At 42.2% G+C, this 20,006-nt stretch overlaps 1 protein-coding gene across 2 annotated transcripts in view; it reads left to right on the top strand.

Moving 5' to 3' along the window:
* The window catches only part of LOC138764095 (guanine nucleotide exchange factor VAV3), a 280,714-nt gene that overhangs the window by 119,479 nt on the left and 141,229 nt on the right, over positions 1–20,006 (top strand). For both annotated transcript variants that reach the window (XM_069939464.1, XM_069939466.1), the window contains exons 7-10: positions 985–1,053; positions 1,235–1,338; positions 3,434–3,533; positions 4,592–4,687. In XM_069939464.1, the coding sequence (XP_069795565.1) occupies positions 985–1,053; positions 1,235–1,338; positions 3,434–3,533; positions 4,592–4,687 (369 nt within the window). The remainder of the gene's footprint in view (positions 1–984; positions 1,054–1,234; positions 1,339–3,433; positions 3,534–4,591; positions 4,688–20,006) is intronic.

Genomic DNA, 20,006 nt, shown 5'->3' on the forward strand with positions numbered 1-20,006 from the left:
CCACTCTCTGGCTGAAAAAATTTCAGTTCTAAATGGACGTCCTTTTGTTCAGAGCGTGGCAGAACCTTCTGGTCCCATACTCTCCCATGACAGGAAATATCTTCTCCACATCCACTGTTTTCAGCCCCTTTAATATTCAGTGCGTTACTTCATCCTTCTAAACTCCAGTGAGTTCGGTCCAGAGCATTAAAATGCCCCTCATGCATGAACTCTCTCATCCCCAGAATGATTCTCTTAGACTGGTCCAGACCCTCTGCAGTGCCGGCACATCCTTCCATGTGCCATGTGCAATGATATTCTTTAGCAGCCTCATGTACAGCACCTGTCTAAGGCTTCTGAAAATCCAAGTAAATAACATCCATGGACTCTCTTTGGTCTGTCCTGCTCATTACTTCCTCAAGAAACCCCAACAGATTTGTCAGGCGAGATCTTCCCTGAGTTAGGGCGACCTGGTTGGCTCAGCGTTTAGCACAGCGCCAGTGACGGGACTGGGGTTTGAATCCCACGCTGTCTGTAAGGAGTTTGTATGTTCTCCCCGTGTCTGCGTGGGTTTTCCCCGGGGGTTCAGGTTTCTTCCCATCGTTTAAAATGTACCAGCGGTGAAGGTTAATGGGGTGTCATTGGGTGGCACGGACTCGTGAGCTGGAAGGGCCAGTTACCATGCTGTATGTCCACATTTAAAAGGTTGAAAAATGTAAAGAAACTACGCTGTCTTTGGTCCATTTTATCTTGAACTTTCAGGTACCCCAAAACCTCATCCTTAATAATGGGCTCTGGAATCTCACCAACCACTGACATCAGGCGAACCCATCCCATCCCAGACCCTCCTCACTCCGCCTGGTCCTCCGATCACTTGTTTCCATGTGGGAAGTGACCTCACTGTGGTTCTCGTTGTTTCCGAGGGATTCTTGGGTTATCAGGAGGTTGGGGGGGGGGGTTGTTCACAGAATGGGGCTCTCACATGATCCTTGGTTTCTGTTGCAGCACTTCATGATTCCAATGCGGCAGGTTTTGACGGCGTTTGAGATGGAGACCATCTTCATCAACATGGAGGTGAGGCAGTGAGTACAGGTCAGACCAGTGCAGGCATGGTGATTGGGAGTGGGAGCTGAGAGCAGGGGGGAAGGGGGCCAGGGCATGGGAGTGTGGGCAACAGTGGAGGGGCTTAATGTTTGGTGCAGAAATCGTCATGTTCCATGTTCTGTCTACTGAGATGCTTCCTCCTTCTGCCCAGGCTTTGGTTAACATCCACAGGGATATGAATATGGAAATGAAGTCCGTTATCATGTCCAGAAATCAGCAGAACCTCTTCCAGATCTTCCTCAGGTACAAGGAAAGGTAACTGACTGCTTTCCTCTATGCACTTTCTGAGGACCATTGGAGGCTGACGAGGAGGTGGGGGGGCAAGTGGGGCAGGAGGGGAGTATAATAAAATCATGAGGGACGGAGATAAGGTTGATGACCACAGCATTTTTCCCAAGCAGAGGATTCTAAAACTCGAGGAAGATAGATTTAAAATGAGAGAGGAAAGATTTAAGTGCGTCGACTTTTTCACATTTCAAGTTTCATGTTTACATTTATTATCACGTACTGAAGTAAAGTGGAGGTTTGTTTTGCATGTTATACATCCAGTAAATCCACACATAAAAAATGGAGTAAGACAGTCACAGGGAGAGGAGTCACGGGAGAGGAGTCACAGGAAGAAGAGTCCCAGGAAGAAGAGATACAGGGTGAAGAGTCACGGGGAGAAGAGTCACGGGGTGAAGAGTCACGGGGAGAAGAGTCATGGGGAGAGGAGTCACGGGGAGAGGAGTCACAGGGAGAGGAGTCACAGGGAAAAGAGTTATGGGGTGGAGTCATGGGGAGAGGTCAAGGGGAGAGGAATCACAGGCAGAGGAGTCACGGGGTGAGGAGTCACAGGGTGAAGTCAAAGGGAGAGGAGTCACAGGGAGAGGAGTCACAGGGAAAAGAGATACGGGGTGAAGAGTTATGGGGTGGAGCCATGGGGAGAGGTCATGGGGTGAGGAGTCACAGGAAGATGAGTCACGGGGGAGAGGTGTCACGGGGAGAGAAGTCACAGGGTGAAGAGTTAAAGGGTGAAGAGTCACAGCGAGAGGAGCCACAGGGTGTGGAGTTAAACATTGAGAAATTACAGGGTGAGGAGTCACAGGGAGAGGAGTTAAACGGTGAGGAGTCACGGAGAGGAGTTAAACATTGAGGAGTTACAGAGAGAGGAGTTACAGTCTTTGATTCATAGTCCAATCTCACTTCTCATTCCTCCAAGTTCACTAGTTGCAGGCAATCTTATACTGTGCACAGAATTTAACATTTAAAAAGTTTCCCAGGCTTTGGTGCTTGAAAAGTAAATGTTTTCCATTCAGGAGGATTATTGTCGGTTTTCAGAGAGAGATTTGCTGTACGCTGGACACCTAGCCACTTCAGTGTCTTGCTGAAGAAACTTACCCCATCAGGTTTCTCCAGATGATAACCTCTTTCTTTCAGGTCACCATAGTTCCTTCTTGTTTCTCTTATTCCAAGTGAAACATTAGACAGCCAGTCCTCTCCTCTTGCATGAACCATAAAGGCTTTGACCAAGCTGAACTAAGCACTCACAACCTGTCTTCCAAATGGGGTTTTCCACAAGCTTGCCAGGTTGTCCTGTTCCAGTCCCAGCTGCTGTTGCCAACTGTAACACCGTAGAAGTGATCTCTGGGTCTCTCTCTCACACAGAGAAAAAGACTGTTTAACTCTCTCTGCTTGCAAAACCACAGGACCCTCTTAGAACTGTCTGTGGCTCCAACAAGTTCTTTCATCTGTTGCCTTTTTGTAAACAACAATCCATTAGTGATGTTTCTTGGGCACTCTCCAAAGCTCTTGCAAAAGCTGTGAGGCCCCGATATGTCTAGCATGAGCAGAGCTCCAATATTTTAAATATGATATGTTTTAAAGTGTTTGTATGTGACCTGCACTAAAAACCCTGCCCCAATTTATTGCCCAAAAACATATCTATATACTCTGTCACAGTACGCTTTAGCTATGTTATGCATGCACCCAGATCTCTTCAGTCTGCAAGCTGTTTGATGATATCAGGATGGTGAAAAACCCTTTGAATTTATTGATTCATTGTCTGCTTTCTCTCCCTCTGTTTATTTTCCTCTGCTTTCATCTGTTCATCTTTCCGTTCGACCTGTCTGTCTCTCTAAATTTGTGTTTATCACTGTCTTGCTTCCTGACTCTCTTTCTTTCTCTCTCTCCCTTTCTCCCATGTTTGCTTGTCCCCATGATCTATTTTCCACACCCTCTTCTTTTCTCTCTCTCTCTCTCTCCCTCTCCTCGTTTCTTCCGTGTCTGCATGTCTCCATGATCTATTTTCCACACGCCCTTCTCTCTCTCTCTCTCTCTCTCTCTTTCTCTGCGTCCTTCCCCTCTGCAGGCTGTTGATTTATGGCGAGTATTGCTGTAAGGTGGAGGATGCGATTAAATGCTTGGATGAGATCAGTAAATCAAGACAGGGGCTGCGACTGAAGTTGGAGGTACAACTCTTCAAGTGTGTTTGTCCACTCTGTCTCAGGTCCAGCTCTGTGGAACAAGCCACGCAATCGCATAGAGTGTGTTTATTTGCTCTCCCTCTGTCCCCCCTTCCTCCAGCTCCCCACCCTTGCCCTTCCTTCTCCCATCAGAGAGCTACCTGTCTCAGCCCTGTGCCCACTTCCACATCACCTCACCTTTCTCTTCTACCCTCTCACCTGTACCCACCTTTTAACCTCTGCCCCCCTTTCTTTTCCCCCTCCTCTCCTTTTTCCCTCTCTTTTTATTTCAGGCATCTACCTGTTTTTCCTGATTCCTGACGAAGGGCTCAGGCCTGAAACATTGGTTCCCTTTTCCTTTCTGTGGAAACTGCGTGACCTGCTGAGTTTCTCCAGCATGTTTGGGTACTGCTCTCTATCCCAGCACCTGCAGATTTTCTTATTTAACTCAGTTTGTTTGCTCAGGTCATTCATTATTTACCATCGAACCCCATACGGAGAGTCATGATCCACAGTGCGGTTTCACAATCTGGCAGTTAATATCCCACCGTGACATTTCACAATCCAGAGATGGATTTCACAGTGTGATTTCATCTCGATCATGGAAGTGCAATTTGAAACCTGAACTATTAATATTCCATATGTTGACTGAGCATGAATATCCCACAGTATCATCCCACAATCCAGAAAATGAAAATTACGCCCGACCATCGAAATGATTTCAAAAACCAGAGTTTAATTTCCTTTAGTGATGTGCAAATTAGTCATTAAAATCATTCAGTGTGATTTAACAATCTCATGAGTAAATATCCCACAGGCTCATTTCAAATCTATGACGAATATCCATATATGTGTGAATTCAATCCACAGTGTGGGTTCACTCTCTGGAACGTAATATTCCACAGGTTGCAGGTTGGTCTTCCCAACACCAGAATCTCGTGGCCTCTTGCTTGTATCTCAGCACCCACTCTCCCACTACACGTTGTCCCATTGCCTGTCCGTGCTGCCCCGACCTGTTGAGAGATCGTTGCTGGGGATGTTGACGTGACCACTTTGTTGTACAGGAGTGCGCGAGGCGAGCCAACAACGGGAAGTTCACTTTGCGAGATCTGTTGGTCGTGCCCATGCAAAGAGTCCTCAAATACCACCTCCTCCTTCAGGTGAGTCTCTCCACTCATTCCAGGGTTTCCACTCCGTCACAAGGCATCCACCCAGCAACTGGGATCAAACCCTGTGGACTCTGCACTGACAGAGTTGCTTTTCTCATGAAAACTCGGAGCCCAGGGACAGGGCATCAGATACTCTTAATGTAGCGCAGTACTGAGAGGGGGTGGCTCACTGTGGGAGGGGCAATACTGGGAGGGGAAGTACTGGGGGGGCTCACTGTGGGAGGGGCATTAGTGGGGGGGCTCACTGTGAGAGGGGTAGTACTGAGGGGGAATCACTGTGGGAGGGGTAGTACTGGGGGGCTCACTGTGGGAGGGGTAGTACTGGGGGGGGCTCACTGTGGGAGGGGTAGTACTGGGGGGGCTCACTGTGGGAGGGGTAGTACTGGGGGGGGCTCAATGTGGGAGGGGTAGTACTTGGGGGGCTCAATGTGGGAGGGGTAGTACTGGGGGGCTCACTGTGGGAGGGGTAGTACTGGGGGGGCTCACTGTGGGAGGGGTAGTTCTGGGGGGCTCACTGTGGGAGGTGTAGTACTGGGGGGCTCACTGAGGGAGGGATAGTACTGGGGGGCTCACTGGGAGGGGTAGTACTGGGGGGGCTCACTGTGGGAGGGGTGGTACTGGGGGGCTCACTGTGGGAGGGGTAGTACTGGGGGGGCTCACTGTGGGAGGGGTAGTACTGAGGGGGAATCACTGTCTAGGTCACTGACAATTGTTGAAAGCTCTTTGAGTCCAAGTCTGGAAAATTATAAATAAAATATTCCAAAAAAAGTCACTGTGTGGGAGGGGCAGTACAAAAGTCACAGTCTGCACTGCCAGGAGTCGATAGCGACCACTTTGGAGACCCCTAATTCAGGTCATTGATATATACAACAGCTTCGATCCCTAAGGCACAACACTCGTCACAGACCTCAGACCAGTCAGAGAGGCAATCAACCATCACCACTCTCTGGCTGCTCTCATGAACACAGAACATTACAGCACAGGAAAATCTAATTTAACACCATTAAAAGCACCCAGAATTGCCTCAAAACGAGCAAGAATAGAAAGAATATGAGCAAAAAAATGAAGAACCAAACTATTCACTGATCAAAATCCAGCAGAATCCATCTCAGCAACAGGCTATAGGTAAAACGGAAAAGTGGCGGCTACCTTGAGGTTCCCTGCCTCCACTTAAGCAATATGCAACTGACTCTTGTATGTTCTTGTCAGCAACTTATGGGTGAACCCTTAACCCTTTGTGTTCAGATTTTCCTCCACATTTATTCAAGACAAATATACTTGGAGGGGTGACTTCACTTTCTGTTTGGATTCTGACCTATCCTTGTCTCTTAGATAAGTCAACATAGGATAGTATCCAAAATCAAAGCGGCCAAGACTCCTTTGGCTTTCATGAAAGATTTAAATTTGACAGATGTGTGGAGGCAAAATTCTTACCACCCACCCCCTCCCCCATGATTCCCAAGCTAAGATGATACAACACAGTTAATTCATAGCACATTAGAGTGAATAACTATCTAGAACCCTATCGGATCATTTGCCTTTGATGCCAGAAAAACCAACTTACTCACATATAGATGGCATCTGAATCCTACCATATAACAATTACAGTACAGAAACAGACCATCTTGGCCCCTCTAGACCGTACCGATCTAAGTGATCTCTAGTCCCATGTACCTACACTTTGCCCATAACCCTCCAATTCCCTCGCATCCATATACCACTCCAACTTTTCCTTAAATGACCAAATTGACTTTGCTGCGACCACTTCTTCCAGAAGGTCATTCCACTCAGCCAACACTCTCTGAGTGAAGAAGTTCCCTCTCATGTTACTTCTGAACATACGCCCCCTAACTCTTAACTCATGACCCCTTGTTCCAATCTCACCTACACTCAAGGGGAAGAGCGAATTCATCTATCTATCCCCCTCATAATTTTAAATACCTCTATCAAATCCTCCCTCAACCTTCTACACTCCAATGAATAAAGACCCAGTCAACTCATTCTTTCTTTGTCATCTAGATACTGCAATCCAGTTTAGTAAATCTTCTCGGCACCCTCTCTACCTTATTAATATCTTCCCTACAATTTGGGGACAGAGAACTATATGCAGTACTCTAAATTTGGCCTCACCAATGCCTTGAACAGTCTCAACGTCACTTCCCTACTCCTATATTCTATGCTTTGATTTATAAAGGCCAGCATAACAAAACCCTTCTTCATCACCCTATCCACATGAGATTCCACCTTCAAAGAACAATGCACCATTATTCCCAGATCTTTCTGCTCCACTGCATTCCCTAATGCCATCTTTCAGCCCACTCTTCTACGCGTCCAAATCCTTCTGCAATCTCTGAAAATCTTCTTCACTCTCCACAACTTCCTGTTTTTGTATCATCCTCATCCAATTTACCACTCACTCATCCAAATCATTAATGTAAATGACAAACAACAAGGGACCCAACACTGATCTCTAAGGTACACTGCTCGTAACCAGCCTCCATCCTGACAGACAGTTATCTACCATGACCCTCTGGTGCCTATCTTCTAGCCAGTGTTGAACCCATCTGACTATCTCAACATTAATCCCTTGCACCTGAACCTTCCTCACTAACCTTCCATGTGGAACCTTATCGAAGGCCTTTCTAATATCCATATAGACTACATCTACTGCTCTACCCTCATCAACCTTCCTAGTTGCCTCCTCAAAAAATTCAACAATATTTGTCAAACATGACCTTCCTCTCACAAACCCATGTTGGGTGTCCCTGATCAATTCCTGCACCTCTAGATACTTATATATATTATTTCTAAGAATACTTTCCATTAGTTTAACCACCACCGACATCAAACTTACTGGCTGATAACTGCTGGGCCTACACCTGGAGCCCTTTATAAACAGAGGAACCACATTTGCAGCACGCCAATCCTCCGGCACGATGCCCCTCTCTAATAACTTTTGAAAAATCACCATCAGAGCTATTTTCTCCCTGACTTCCCTTAAGGTCCTGGGGAAAATCCCGTCGAGACCCAGAGACTTATCCACCTTTATATGCTTCAAAAGTTCCAATACCCCCCTCTTTCTTAATCCTTATGTTTTCCATAATTACCCCTTTTGCTTCTCTTATCCAACATAATTCCATATCCTTTTCCTAGGGAATACCGAAGAAAAGAACTTGTTCAATATCTCCCCCATCTCATTTGGCTCAGTTGTCCACTCGGATTCTCTAGTGGACCAATTTTATCCTTCACTCTTCTTCTATTTACATATTTGTAAAAACCCTTTATATTTATTATCACCCTGTTCGCTATAGCCACCTTGTACCTTCTTTTCACTTTCCTAATTTCCTTCTTAAGCTTCTTTCTATAATCCATGTATTTTCCAATCATCTCGTACATAACTTGCTTCCTGTATTTAATGTAGGCCCCTCTTTCGATTTGAACCAACTTTCTAATCTCCCTTGAAAACCACGGCTCTCTTGAACTTCTGGCCCTGCCTTTTATCCTAACAGGAACATAAAGATTCTGCACCCTCAAAATCTCACCTTTAAATGCCCTCCAATTCTCCACCCCTTTTCCATAAAATAAATCATTCCAAACCACTCCCTGCAAATCCCTTCTCATTTCATCAAATCTGGCTGTCACCCACTCAAAAACCTTCATCATCGGACCAGACCTATCCCTTTCCATAATTATGTTGAAACTAATGGATCCATGATCACTGGATCCGAAGTGCTCCCCAACACACACCTCAATCACCTGCCCTATCTCATTCCCCAACAGTAGATCCAACATTGCCCCCTCTCTAGTGGGCACCTCAACATATTGCTGCAAAATACTATCCTGCACACATTTTACAAGCTCTAACGCAAAGCCATCCAGCCCTTTCACAGAATGTGTTTCCCAATCTATACTAGGAAAATTAAAATTCCCCACTAATACAACCCTGTGCTTATTATTAATCTCAGCTATTTCCTTACACATTTTCTCCTCTACTTCTCGCTCCCCACTAGGTGGTCTGTAATACACCCCTATAAGTGTAACTTCTCTTTCCCCATTTCTTAATTCCACCCACACCACCTCCCTTGACGAGCCCTCCAATCTATCTCGCCTAAGCACCCCTGTAATATTTTCCATGACAAGCAAAGCTACACCCCCTTTACCCCGCCAATTCTATCTCACCTACTTCAAAAACCAGAATTTTGCAAATTTATTAGAGATCTGCATGCTGTTGTGCAGAGGGACTTGGGAGGGCTTGTGCATGAATCGCAAAAAGTTAGGTTGTAGGTGCAGCAGGTTATTAAGAAGGCAAATGGAATGTTGGCCTTCATCGGTAGAGGAATTGAATTCAGGAGTAGGGAGGTAATGTTGCAACTGTATAAGGTACTGGTGAGACCACACCTGGAGTACTGAGTCCAGTTCTGGTCTCCATGTTTGAGGAAGGATATACTGGCTTTGGAGACGTTCCAGAGGAGGTTTACTAGGTTGATCCCTGGGATGAAGGGGTTGACTTGTGATGAAAGATTAAATCATCTAGGATTTATTCGCTCGAGTTCAGAAGAAAGAGAGGAGATCTTATAGAAACATATAGGATTATGAAGGGTATGGATAGGATAGATATAGGAAGGTTTTTTGAGCTGGCCGGGGAAACTAAAACGAGAGGACACAGTCTCAAGATTCAGGGGAGTAGATTTAGGACAGAGATGAGGAAAAATAGTTTTTCCCAGAGAGTGGTGAATGTTTGGAATTCTCTAACCAGGGAAGTGGTTGAGGCTGCCTCATTAAACATATTTAAAATTTGGTTAGATAAATTTTTACATGATAGAGGAATTAGGGGATATGGGGAGAAGGCAGGTAGGTGGAGTTAGGTCATAAATTAGATCGTCCATGATCGTATTGAATGGCGGAGCAGGCTCGATGGGCCATTTTCGGCCTCCTCCTGTTCCTACTTCCTATGTTCCTATCAGGTAAAGTTATTCTGTGAAATAAACTGTCCTTCTGCTTCCAATAGTTTTATTTTACGAGTCATGTTAAACGCCTATCTTAGGGACACTTCATCTCACATACAAAAGGTATTAAAAAGAAATATATGGCAGACAGAGAAGGGCTGGAAACAGAAATGCTGAAATTGGAAAAGGAGTTTCAACAGTCCAGCGCTTGTCAACAAAAAACAAGTACAATACATTACAAACTTCTAAAATTGAAAAAAATTCTGAGAACTAAACAAAAGTTATTATGAACTGGGAGAAAAATCACAGTCTTATCCTGGCAATTGAAAGCAGAGGACAGTTCAAGAACAATTAATTCAGTTTAGACTGAAATGAGCTCAACTCATATAATCCAACAAATCAATGACAAATTTATATAAATCAGAATCCCCAGAAGACCTGACCAAGATTGATGACTTCTTATCCACTGTTAAACTGCCGAAACTTGACCAAGAAGATCAAGCAAATCTTGACCTCCCATTACCCCCCAAAAAATTGAAAAAGCCTTACACTCACTATAGTCCAATAAATCACCCGGGGAGGATGGTTTCCTACCAGATTTTTACAAAGAATTTAAGGATCTCCTTACACCCCTCATCATGAATGTAATTGATTAGCATTTAAAACCCAAACTCTCTCTGAATCATTTTCTACAGCTGTAATTACTGTAATTCCTAAAAAATCAGAGAGCCATTAAAATGCTTGTAGCATGCAAGCTACGTGAAGTGTGGAGTAAGAATGACACACACACAGTTGAGTTGAGGGTGAAAACTGATTTATTGCTCTGCCAGCTCTGTTTATATTCACTCCCTGCCTCTGACGACAAGAGTGATGTCATCACAAGACTGGACTCCAACTGGCCGGGGTTCCCGCCATTGCCTGCTGTTTCCCACTATGTGGGAGGTTACGCAGGATGACGGCCGTTGGTCCAAGTGGGACCCTTGCAATTGCAGTGTTCGCTGGCCATTTTGTGAACTGGGTCACGACTCAATCCGTCGGCCTCTACACGACCTCCCCCCACCCCCATAACTGGTGATCGGAGTGTATGCTGCCACTTTGGGTGGCCCACCTCTGTGTGGTAGGGGCTGATTTTCAACTGGCTAGCTATTATCTACATGGACAGGTTTCAGGCAGTCGAGAGTGAATGTTTACTCTTTGCTGGCAATGTCCAATACACACATCGACCCATTATGCCTGACAACTCTGTCCAGCTCCTTGTATGGCCGTTAGAGGGGTGCCCGGTGCACTCCCCTTTGCACAAAAACACATTCACAGGTGCGCAAGTCCTTGGGGGTGTAAGATTTGGGCTGGCCATGAGGCAGGGGCTGTGGAGATCCTCCATTTACCTCACACATCCTTGTCCATAAACAACTTATCCCAATCCACACATTCTAGATACTTTCTCATTTCCTCAAAATTGGTCACAACCCGAGGTCCAGACCTATCCTCATACGGACAGTAATTATCTTGAAACCACATGGTACAGATTACATAGTGATTAGAGCAATGCTGTTACAGCATCTGTGATCGGGACCAGGGTTCACTAACTGTAAGGATTTTACCTTCTTCCCATGTCCTCAAGGGCTCCAGATTCCTCCCAGTATTTGAAACGTACCGGGGATTTTGGATTAATTGGGTGTATGGGTTCATGGGCTGAAATGAACTATTACCATGCTGTATGTCTAAATTTAAAATGTAAAAAAATTTTAAAATGCCAAGGTATTATGATCATTGGACCCAAAATCTTCCCCTACATATATGTCCTGTCTCATTCCCTAATTGGAGATCCAGTTTTTAGAAAACTTTCCTGAACACATTTGCCAAACTCCAAGTCATCCAGCCCTTTTCCAGTGTGGGAGTCCCAGACAATATTTGGAAAATTAAAATCCCCGACTATCACAACCTTGTTTCCTGCAGCTGTCTGCTATCTCTCAACAGACTTGCTCCTCCAATTCTCGTTGACTATTGGATGGTCTATAATACAATCCCATGGGTGTGGTCATACCTTTCCCGTTCCTCAGTTACACCCATATAGCCTCAGTAGATGAGCCATCTGGTCTGTCCTGCCTGAGCACAGCTGTGATATTTTTCCTGACAAGCAATGCCACTCCTCCCCGTTTCACCACCCATCCCACCGTTCTATTGCGTCTAAAGCAACGGAAGCCCGGAACATTGAGATGCCAGTCCTGCCCCTCCTGCAACCAAGTTTCAATAATGCCCACAATGTCATAATTCCATGTGCCAATCCATGCTCTTAACTCGTCTGCCTTTCCTACAACACTCCTACATTGATGCACCTGAAAATATTTCCAACACATTCAACCTGTTGACATCTAACAGTGCATGTAATTTTCACATCAACTTTTTCCACCTCCACTCCTCTGGCCCTCAGGTTCCCCTCCCCCTGGTGTAAACCATCTGGAGCAGCACTAGTGAACTACTGGAGGTCTGCATTAATAAGCATATGTTTTAGATACTTCCCAGGTGCAGGGTCAGGGGCATCTCTGATGGACCACACAGCATGCTGGAGGGGGAGCAGCCAGATATTGTGGTCCATGTGGGGATCAATGGCATAGATAGGAGTAGGGATGAGGTCCTGAAAAGGGAATATAGGAAGTTAGGGAATGTTAAAAAGAAGGACCTCAGGGGTGGTGATCTCAGGATCGCTGCCTGTACCACATGCCAGAGAGGGTAGAGCAGGAAGTTGTGGCAGATGAATGTGTGGCTGAAGAGTTTTTTAAAAAAAAAATTATTTTTCACACCATAAACCACACTGACCAAGATACATACATTTTCCTTTTCAAATATATACAGTGTCATTTTCTCCCCCCCTCCCTCCTCCCATCCCACCCTCCCTACCTCCCCCCCATTCATTTAAAGTACAAAATCTAAGAGACATTAAACCAGTCAAACAATGTTGTCATTCAGTAAAAATAAAAAAGAAATTCCACTGAGTCAATTCTTTTCATTTCCTTCTCCTTTCGTTAATTTAGGTGGTAGATGTCCCCGGTAGGTTTTCTCTATTGTGTTTCATGTATGGCTCCCATATTAGTTCAAATATTTCAATATTATTTCTTAAATGATTTGTTATTTTTTCTAATGGAATCTTCTTGGCTTGGCTTCACGGACGAAGATTTATGGAGGGGGTAAATGTCCACGTCAGCTGCAGGCTCGATTGTGGCTGACAAGTCCGATGCGGGACAGGCAGACACGGTTGCAGCGGTTGCAGGGGAAAATTGATTGGTTGGGGTTGGGTGTTGGGTTTTTCCTCCCTTGCCTTTTGTCAGTGAGGTGGGCTCTGCGGTCTTCTTCAAAGGAGGTTGCTGCCCGCCAAACTGTGAGGCGCCAAGATGCACGGTTTGAGGCGATATCAGCCCACTGGCAGTGGTCAATGTGGCAGGCACCAAGAGATTTCTTTAGGCAGTTCTTGTACCTTTTCTTTGGTGCACCTCTGTCACGGTGGCCAGTGGAGAGCTCACCATATAACACGGTCTTGGGAAGGCGATGGTCCTCCATTCTGGAGACGTGATCCACCCAGCGCAGCTGGATCTTCAGCAGCGTGGACTCGATGCTGTCGGCCTCTGCCATCTCGAGTACTTCGATGTAAGGGATGAAGTCGCTCCAATGAATGTTGAGGATGGAGCGGAGACAACGCTGGTGGAAGCGTTGTCTCCGCTCCATCCTCAACACACCATTGTTGTGTTCTCAAATTATCTTCCAATTTCCAGGTTGACATAATACATTTTTTTACTACGGCTAGAGCTATCTTAACAAATCTTTTTTGTGCACCATCCAAATCAAGTCCAAATTCTTTATTTTTTATGTTACTTTGGAGGAAGATCTCTGGGTTTTTTGGTATATTGTTTTCTGTAATTTTATTTAATATCTGGTTTAGATCTTCCAAAAATTTTTCTACTTTCTCACATGTCCAGATTGCATGAATTGTTGTTCCCATTTCTTTTTTACAACAAAAACATCTCTCAGATACTGTTGGGTCCCATTTATTTAACTTTTGAGGTGTAATGTATAGCCTGTGTATCCAGTTATATTGTATCATACGTAACCTCATATTTATTGTATTTCTCATCGTTCCAGAGCATAACTTCTCCCATGTTTCCTTCTTTATCTTTATATTTAAATCTTGTTCCCATTTTTGTTTAATTTTACCATTTGTTTCCTCATTCTCTTTTCTTGCAGTTTAATGTACATATTTGTTATAAATCTTTTGATTATCATTGGATCTGTAATCACATATTCAAAGTTACTTCCCTCTGGTAAACTCAGACTGCTTCCTAATTTGTCCTTCAAGTAGGATCTCAATTGGTAATTTGCCAACACTGTATCTTGAGTTATATTATATTTATCCTTCATTTGTTCAAAGGATAATAATCTATTTCCTGAAAAACAATTTTCTATTCTTTTGATCCCTTTTTTCTCCCATTCTCTAAAGGAAAGGTTATCTGTTGTAAAAGGGAGTAACTGATTTTGCGTCATTATTAGTTTTGGTAATTGGTAATTTGTTTTATTCCTTTCTACATGAATCTTCTTCCAAATCTTGAGCAGATGATGTAATACTGGAGAACTCCTACGTTGTACCAATTTTTCATCCCATTTATATAATATGTGTTCAGGTATCTTTTCCCCTATTTTATCTAGTTCTAATTTACTCCAATCTGGCTTTTCCCTTGTTTGATAAAAATCTGATAGGTATCTTAATTGTGCGGCTCTATAATAATTTTTAAAGTTTGGCAGTTGTAAGCCTCCTTGTTTGCACCATTCTGTTAATTTATCTAGTGCTATCCTCGGTTTTCCCCCTTTCCATTAACTCCTTGAAAAATTTCTCTGTCAAGTGTATTGGCAATGCCTGAAATAGGTATAGTATCCTTGGGAAAATATTCATTTTAATACAGTTTATCCTTCCTATTAGTGTTAGTGGTAAATCTTTCCAATGCTCTAAATCGCCCTGTAATTTTTTCATTAATGGATAATAATTGAGTTTATATAGATGGCCGAGATTTTTATTTATTTGTATACCTAGGTATCTTATTGCTTGCATTTGCCATCTGAATGGTGATTCCTTCTTAAGTTTTGAGAAATCCGCATTATTCATTGGCATTGCTTCCCTTTTATTTACGTTAATCTTGTAACCCGACACTTCTCCATATTCCTTCAATTTCTTATATAATTCTTTATTGATAGTTCTGGTTCTGTTAAGTATACTATAACATCGTCCGCAAATAGACTGATTTTATATTCCTTATCTTTTATTTTTATCCCTTTTATATTATTTTCTGTTCTTATCAATTCTGCTAGTGGTTCTATAGCTAACAATAACAATAAAGGTGATAGTGGGCATCCCTGCCTTGTTGATCTGCTTAAATTAAATTGCTTTGATATATATCCTTTTACTGTCACTTTCGCCAATGGCGCCTTATATAATATATTAATATACTTCTCTGGTAAACTGAATTTTTGCAATACTTTGAATAAATATTTCCATTCTACTCTGTCAAAGGCCTTCTCTGCGTCTAAAGAAACTGCTACTGTTGGCGCTTTACTCCCTTCTACTGCATGAATTAAGTTAATAAATTTACAAATATTGTCTGTTGTCCATCTTTTTTTAATAAATCCAGTTTGGTCTAGATTTACCATTTTAGGTACATAATCTGCAAATCTGTTTACTAATAGTTTAGCTATTATCTTATAATCTGTGTTAAGTAATGATATTGGTCTATATGACGCTGGTGCGAGTGGATCTTTCCCTGTCTTTGGTATTACTGTAATTATTGCTGTTTTACATGAATCTGGTAAGCTTTGTGTTTTGTCAATCTGGTTGATTACTTCCAGGAGGGGAGGAATTAATAAATCTTTAAATGTTTTATAGAATTCTATTGGGAATCCATTCTCTCCTGGTGTTTTATTATTCGGTAGTTTTTTTTATTATCTCTTGTATTTCTACTATTTCAAATGGTTCTGTTAATTTATTTTGTTCCTCTATTTGTAATTTTGGTAGTTCAATTTTAGTTAAAAATTCATCTATTTTGCCTTCTTTCCCTTCATTTTTAGCTTGGTATAATTGTTCATAGAATTCTCTAAAGTTTTCCTTGATCTCCGTTGGATTATATGTGATTTGTTTGTCTTTTTTCCTTGATGCCAATACCATTTTCTTAGCTTGTTCTGTCTTAAGCTGCCATGCTAGAATTTTGAACGTTTTTTCCCCTAGTTCATAATATTTCTGTTTTGTCTTCATTATGTTCTTCTCCACCTTATATGTTTGTAGTGTTTCATATTTTATTTTTTTATCTGCCAATTCTCTTCTTTTAGTTGTGTCTTCCTTCATTGCTAATTCTTGTCCTATATTTACTATTTCCCTTTCCAACTGCTCTGTTTCCTGATTGTAGTCCTTCTTCATCTTGGTTACATAACTTATTATTTGCCCTCTGATGAACGCTTTCATTGCATCCCATAGTATAAACTTATCTTTCACTAATTCCGTATTTATTTCAAAGTACATTTTAATTTGTCTTTCAATGAATTCTCTAAAATCCTGCCTTTTAAGTAGCATGGAGTTTAATCTCCATCTATACATTCTTGGAGGGATGTCCTCTAACTCTATTGTCAATATTAAGGGTGAATGGTCCAATAATATTCTAGCTTTATATTCTGTTTTTCTTACTCTATCTTGCATACGAGCTGATAACAGAAATAGGTCTATTCTTGAGTATGTTTTATGTCTACCCGAGTAATATGAATATTCCTTTTCATTTGGGTGTTGTTTCCTCCATATATCCAAAAGTTTCATTTCTTGCATCGATTTAATTATAAATTTGGTTACTTTGTTCTTTCTGTTAATTTTTTTCCCAGTTTTGTCCATATTTGAATCAAATTCAGGTTGAAATCCCCTCTTATTAATATGTTCCCTTGCGTATCAGCTATCTTCAAAAAAATATCTTGCATAAAATTTTGATCTTCTTCGTTAGGTGAATATACATTGAGGAGATTCCAAAACTCTAATATATCTTACATTTTATCATTACATATCTCCTTGCTGGATCTATTATTTCCTCTTCTATTTTAATTGGTATATTTTTACTGATTAATATAGCTACTCCTCTTGCTTTTGAATTATACGACGCTGCTGTTACATGTCCTACCCAATCTCTCTTTAATTTCTTGTGCTCCAATTCAGTTAAATGTGTTTCTTGCACAAATGCTATATCAATTTTTTCTTTTTTCAGTAAATTTAGCAGTTTCTTCCTTTTGATTTGGTTATGTATTCTGTTAATATTTAAAGTCATATAGATCAACATAGCCATTTCATACTTTGTTTATCTTCCCTTTCCGTTTCTCCATCATTACCTTTCCTTATCCATTTCTGCTTTCTTGTTTTGAACACTTTATAAGACAACATTTCTAAAACATCAAACATTTTCCTTATTTTCCTACTTAAAACTTCTTTAACCCCATTCTCCCCTCCCCCTCCTGAGTTGCCCTTTATCCCTTGTCGGACAACCACATCTCCCCTCTCCATTTGGATTTGCGAATTCACTCGCAGGCGTCAACTGATTTTGCAGTGAACGTAACTCCTCCCCACCCAGCCCCCCCCAGAAAAGATTTCAATTTTCAAATATAACAAAGGTCACTCTTTTAATTCCCTCCTTATTCCCTCTATTCCCTTTCATTCCCTTATTAATTCTTATCTATACTCTATATATCTTCCTCTAAATAGGGATACACTCATGTATACACATATATACATATACATCTATATATATATCTATATATATATATAGATATATATATATATATATACCCATATACACACAATCATGTAGTTTGTGGTCATTTTTACTCTCATTACATGTCTTCATCTCTCTGCTTGTTTTGTAGTTGTTCTGCAAATTTTCTTGCTTCCTCTGGATCCGAGAATAGTCTGTTTTGTTGCCCTGGAATAACTATTTTAAGTACCGCTGGGTACTTTAACATAAATTTATATCCTTTTTTTCCATAGGATCGTTTTTGCTGTATTGAACTCCTTCCTCTTCTTCAGGAATTCAAAACTTATGTCTGGATAGAAAAATTTTTTTTGACCTTTGTATTCCAGTGGCTTTTTGTCTTCTCTTATTTTCCTCATTGCTTTCTCCATTATATTTTCTCTTGTTGTATATCTTAAGGATTTTACTAGAATGGATCTTGGTTTTTGTTGTGGTTGTGGTTTAGCGGCTAATGTTCTGTGTGCCCTTTCTATTTCCATTTCCTCCTGTAATTCTGGTCTTCCTAGGACCCTGGGGATCCATTCTTTTATAAATTCTCTCATATTCTTGCCTTCTTCATCTTCCTTAAGGCCCACTATCTTTATATTATTTCTTCTATTATAGTTTTCTATTATATCTATCTTCTGAGCTAACAGCTCCTGTGCCTCTTTAACTTTTTTATTAGATTCTTCTAATTTCTCTTTTAATTCCTCTACTTCCATTTCTACAATTGTTTCTCGTTCTTCCATATTTTCCACTCTTTTTCCTATCTCTGATATGACCATTTCTATTTTATTCATTTTTTGTTCTGCATTCTTAATTCTTCTTTTTATCTCATTAAATTCTTGTAATTGCCATTCTTTCACTGATTCCATATATTCTTTAAAAAAAGCTACATCCATTGTCCTGCTTTTCTCTTCTTCTTCCATTTCCTTCTGTTCTTCTTCTTCTTCCTCTGGATTGACCATCTGTTGTTTCCTTGTTTTCTTTTCACCCTCTTCTTTCTTGTTCTCGTTATTGTCCGTGTTCTGCACCTGCTGCTGTGCTGCAGGTGTCTCTCTCAGGTGTGGAGATCGACTCCACAGCTGTTCCCCCCTCCCGTCAGTGTGTTTTTTTTCATGCGCATCGCGCACTTTTACTCGGCTCTGCGAGCCATTTTTGTAGTCCCGAGCCCGGGACTTCCACTGACCTGAGGGAGCGGGCTTCTCTCTCCGCGGCAGGCCTCCTCGGACAGGTAAGGCCTTCACCTTCTTCTTCCGATGTTCTTTCATCTTTTCTTCTTCCCGTTGTTTTCGACTTTTCTCTCTTCGCTGCCATTTTCTTCTCACCTTTATTTTTACTTTTTTTAATTTTTACTCTTGTACCTTTGTGTTTTATGCGGTTTTTTTTCAACTTTTCCGGATAAGGCTGGAATTCCCTGACCGGCCACTACTCTATCACGTGACTCCTCCCCTTTGCTGAAGAGTTGGTGCAGGGAGCAGAGGTTCAGATTTCTGCATCATTAGGATCTCTTCTGGGGGAGGTCTGACCTGGACAGAAAGGAATGGGAAGGGGACCAATATCCTGGCAGGCAGGTTTGCTCGAGCTGTTGGGGAGGGTTTAAACTAGTTTAGCAGGGCGGGTGGGAATCAGAATGTGAGGGCAGAGATTAGGGGATAGAGGAACCAGATTGTTAAAATTAATGGGGGGGTGGGTAGTAAAAGTAGATGGTGATCAAAGGAGTGAATGTGGGGACATTCTCTCGTGTACATATTTCAATGCAAGGAGGATGAGCTTAGAGCATGGATTGACACATGGAAATATGATATTGTAGCTATCAGTGAAACGGTTGCAGGAGGGGCATGATTAGTAGTGAAATATTCCAGGATTCCGTTGATTTACGTGTGATAGAGCAGGGGGAGGAGTCGTGTTGCTTGTAGGAGAAAACATTACCGTAGGGCTAAGGCAGAATAAATCGGAGGCCTCATCCAGGGAGGTGAATTGGGTAGAAGTGATAAATGGGAAAGGCATGAAAACACTAATGGGGGTGTATTATAGACCCCTAATGGGCAGAAGGAATTAGAGGAGCAAATTTGTAAGGAGATAGCATGAATGTGTCATAAACATAAGGTGGTGATTATAGGAGATTTTAATTTTCCACACATTGACTGGGACACCCATCCTGTAATGGGTTGGAGTTTGTCAAATGTGTTCAGGAACGTTTTCTAAATCAATACATAGAAGAACCGACGAGAGAGGGGGCTGTATTGGATCTCGTATTATAGAATGAGATAGGTCAGGCGACAGAGGTTTGTGTTAGTGTAGTGAATGTCTGCCAAGCTGCCCGTCTCCCCTCTGGTGAGCCTTGCTGTACTAACATTGGCAGTACATTATCCCTACTGCTACTGCTATAGCCCGGGAACGTCTGACTACTTACTATGCAGCGCCACAGAATGTGGTATTTGCTCGACACCAGTTGCTGACTAGATGCCAGAAACCCGGGGAAAGTGATGCTGCCTATTCACTGGCTCTTGACTCACTGGCAAATGAATGTGATGTCAGGGCAGTCAATGTGCAACAACACCTCAATGC

This window comes from Narcine bancroftii, chromosome 5 (assembly GCF_036971445.1).
Source record: "Narcine bancroftii isolate sNarBan1 chromosome 5, sNarBan1.hap1, whole genome shotgun sequence".
NCBI classification, from domain to species: Eukaryota; Metazoa; Chordata; class Chondrichthyes; order Torpediniformes; family Narcinidae; genus Narcine; species Narcine bancroftii.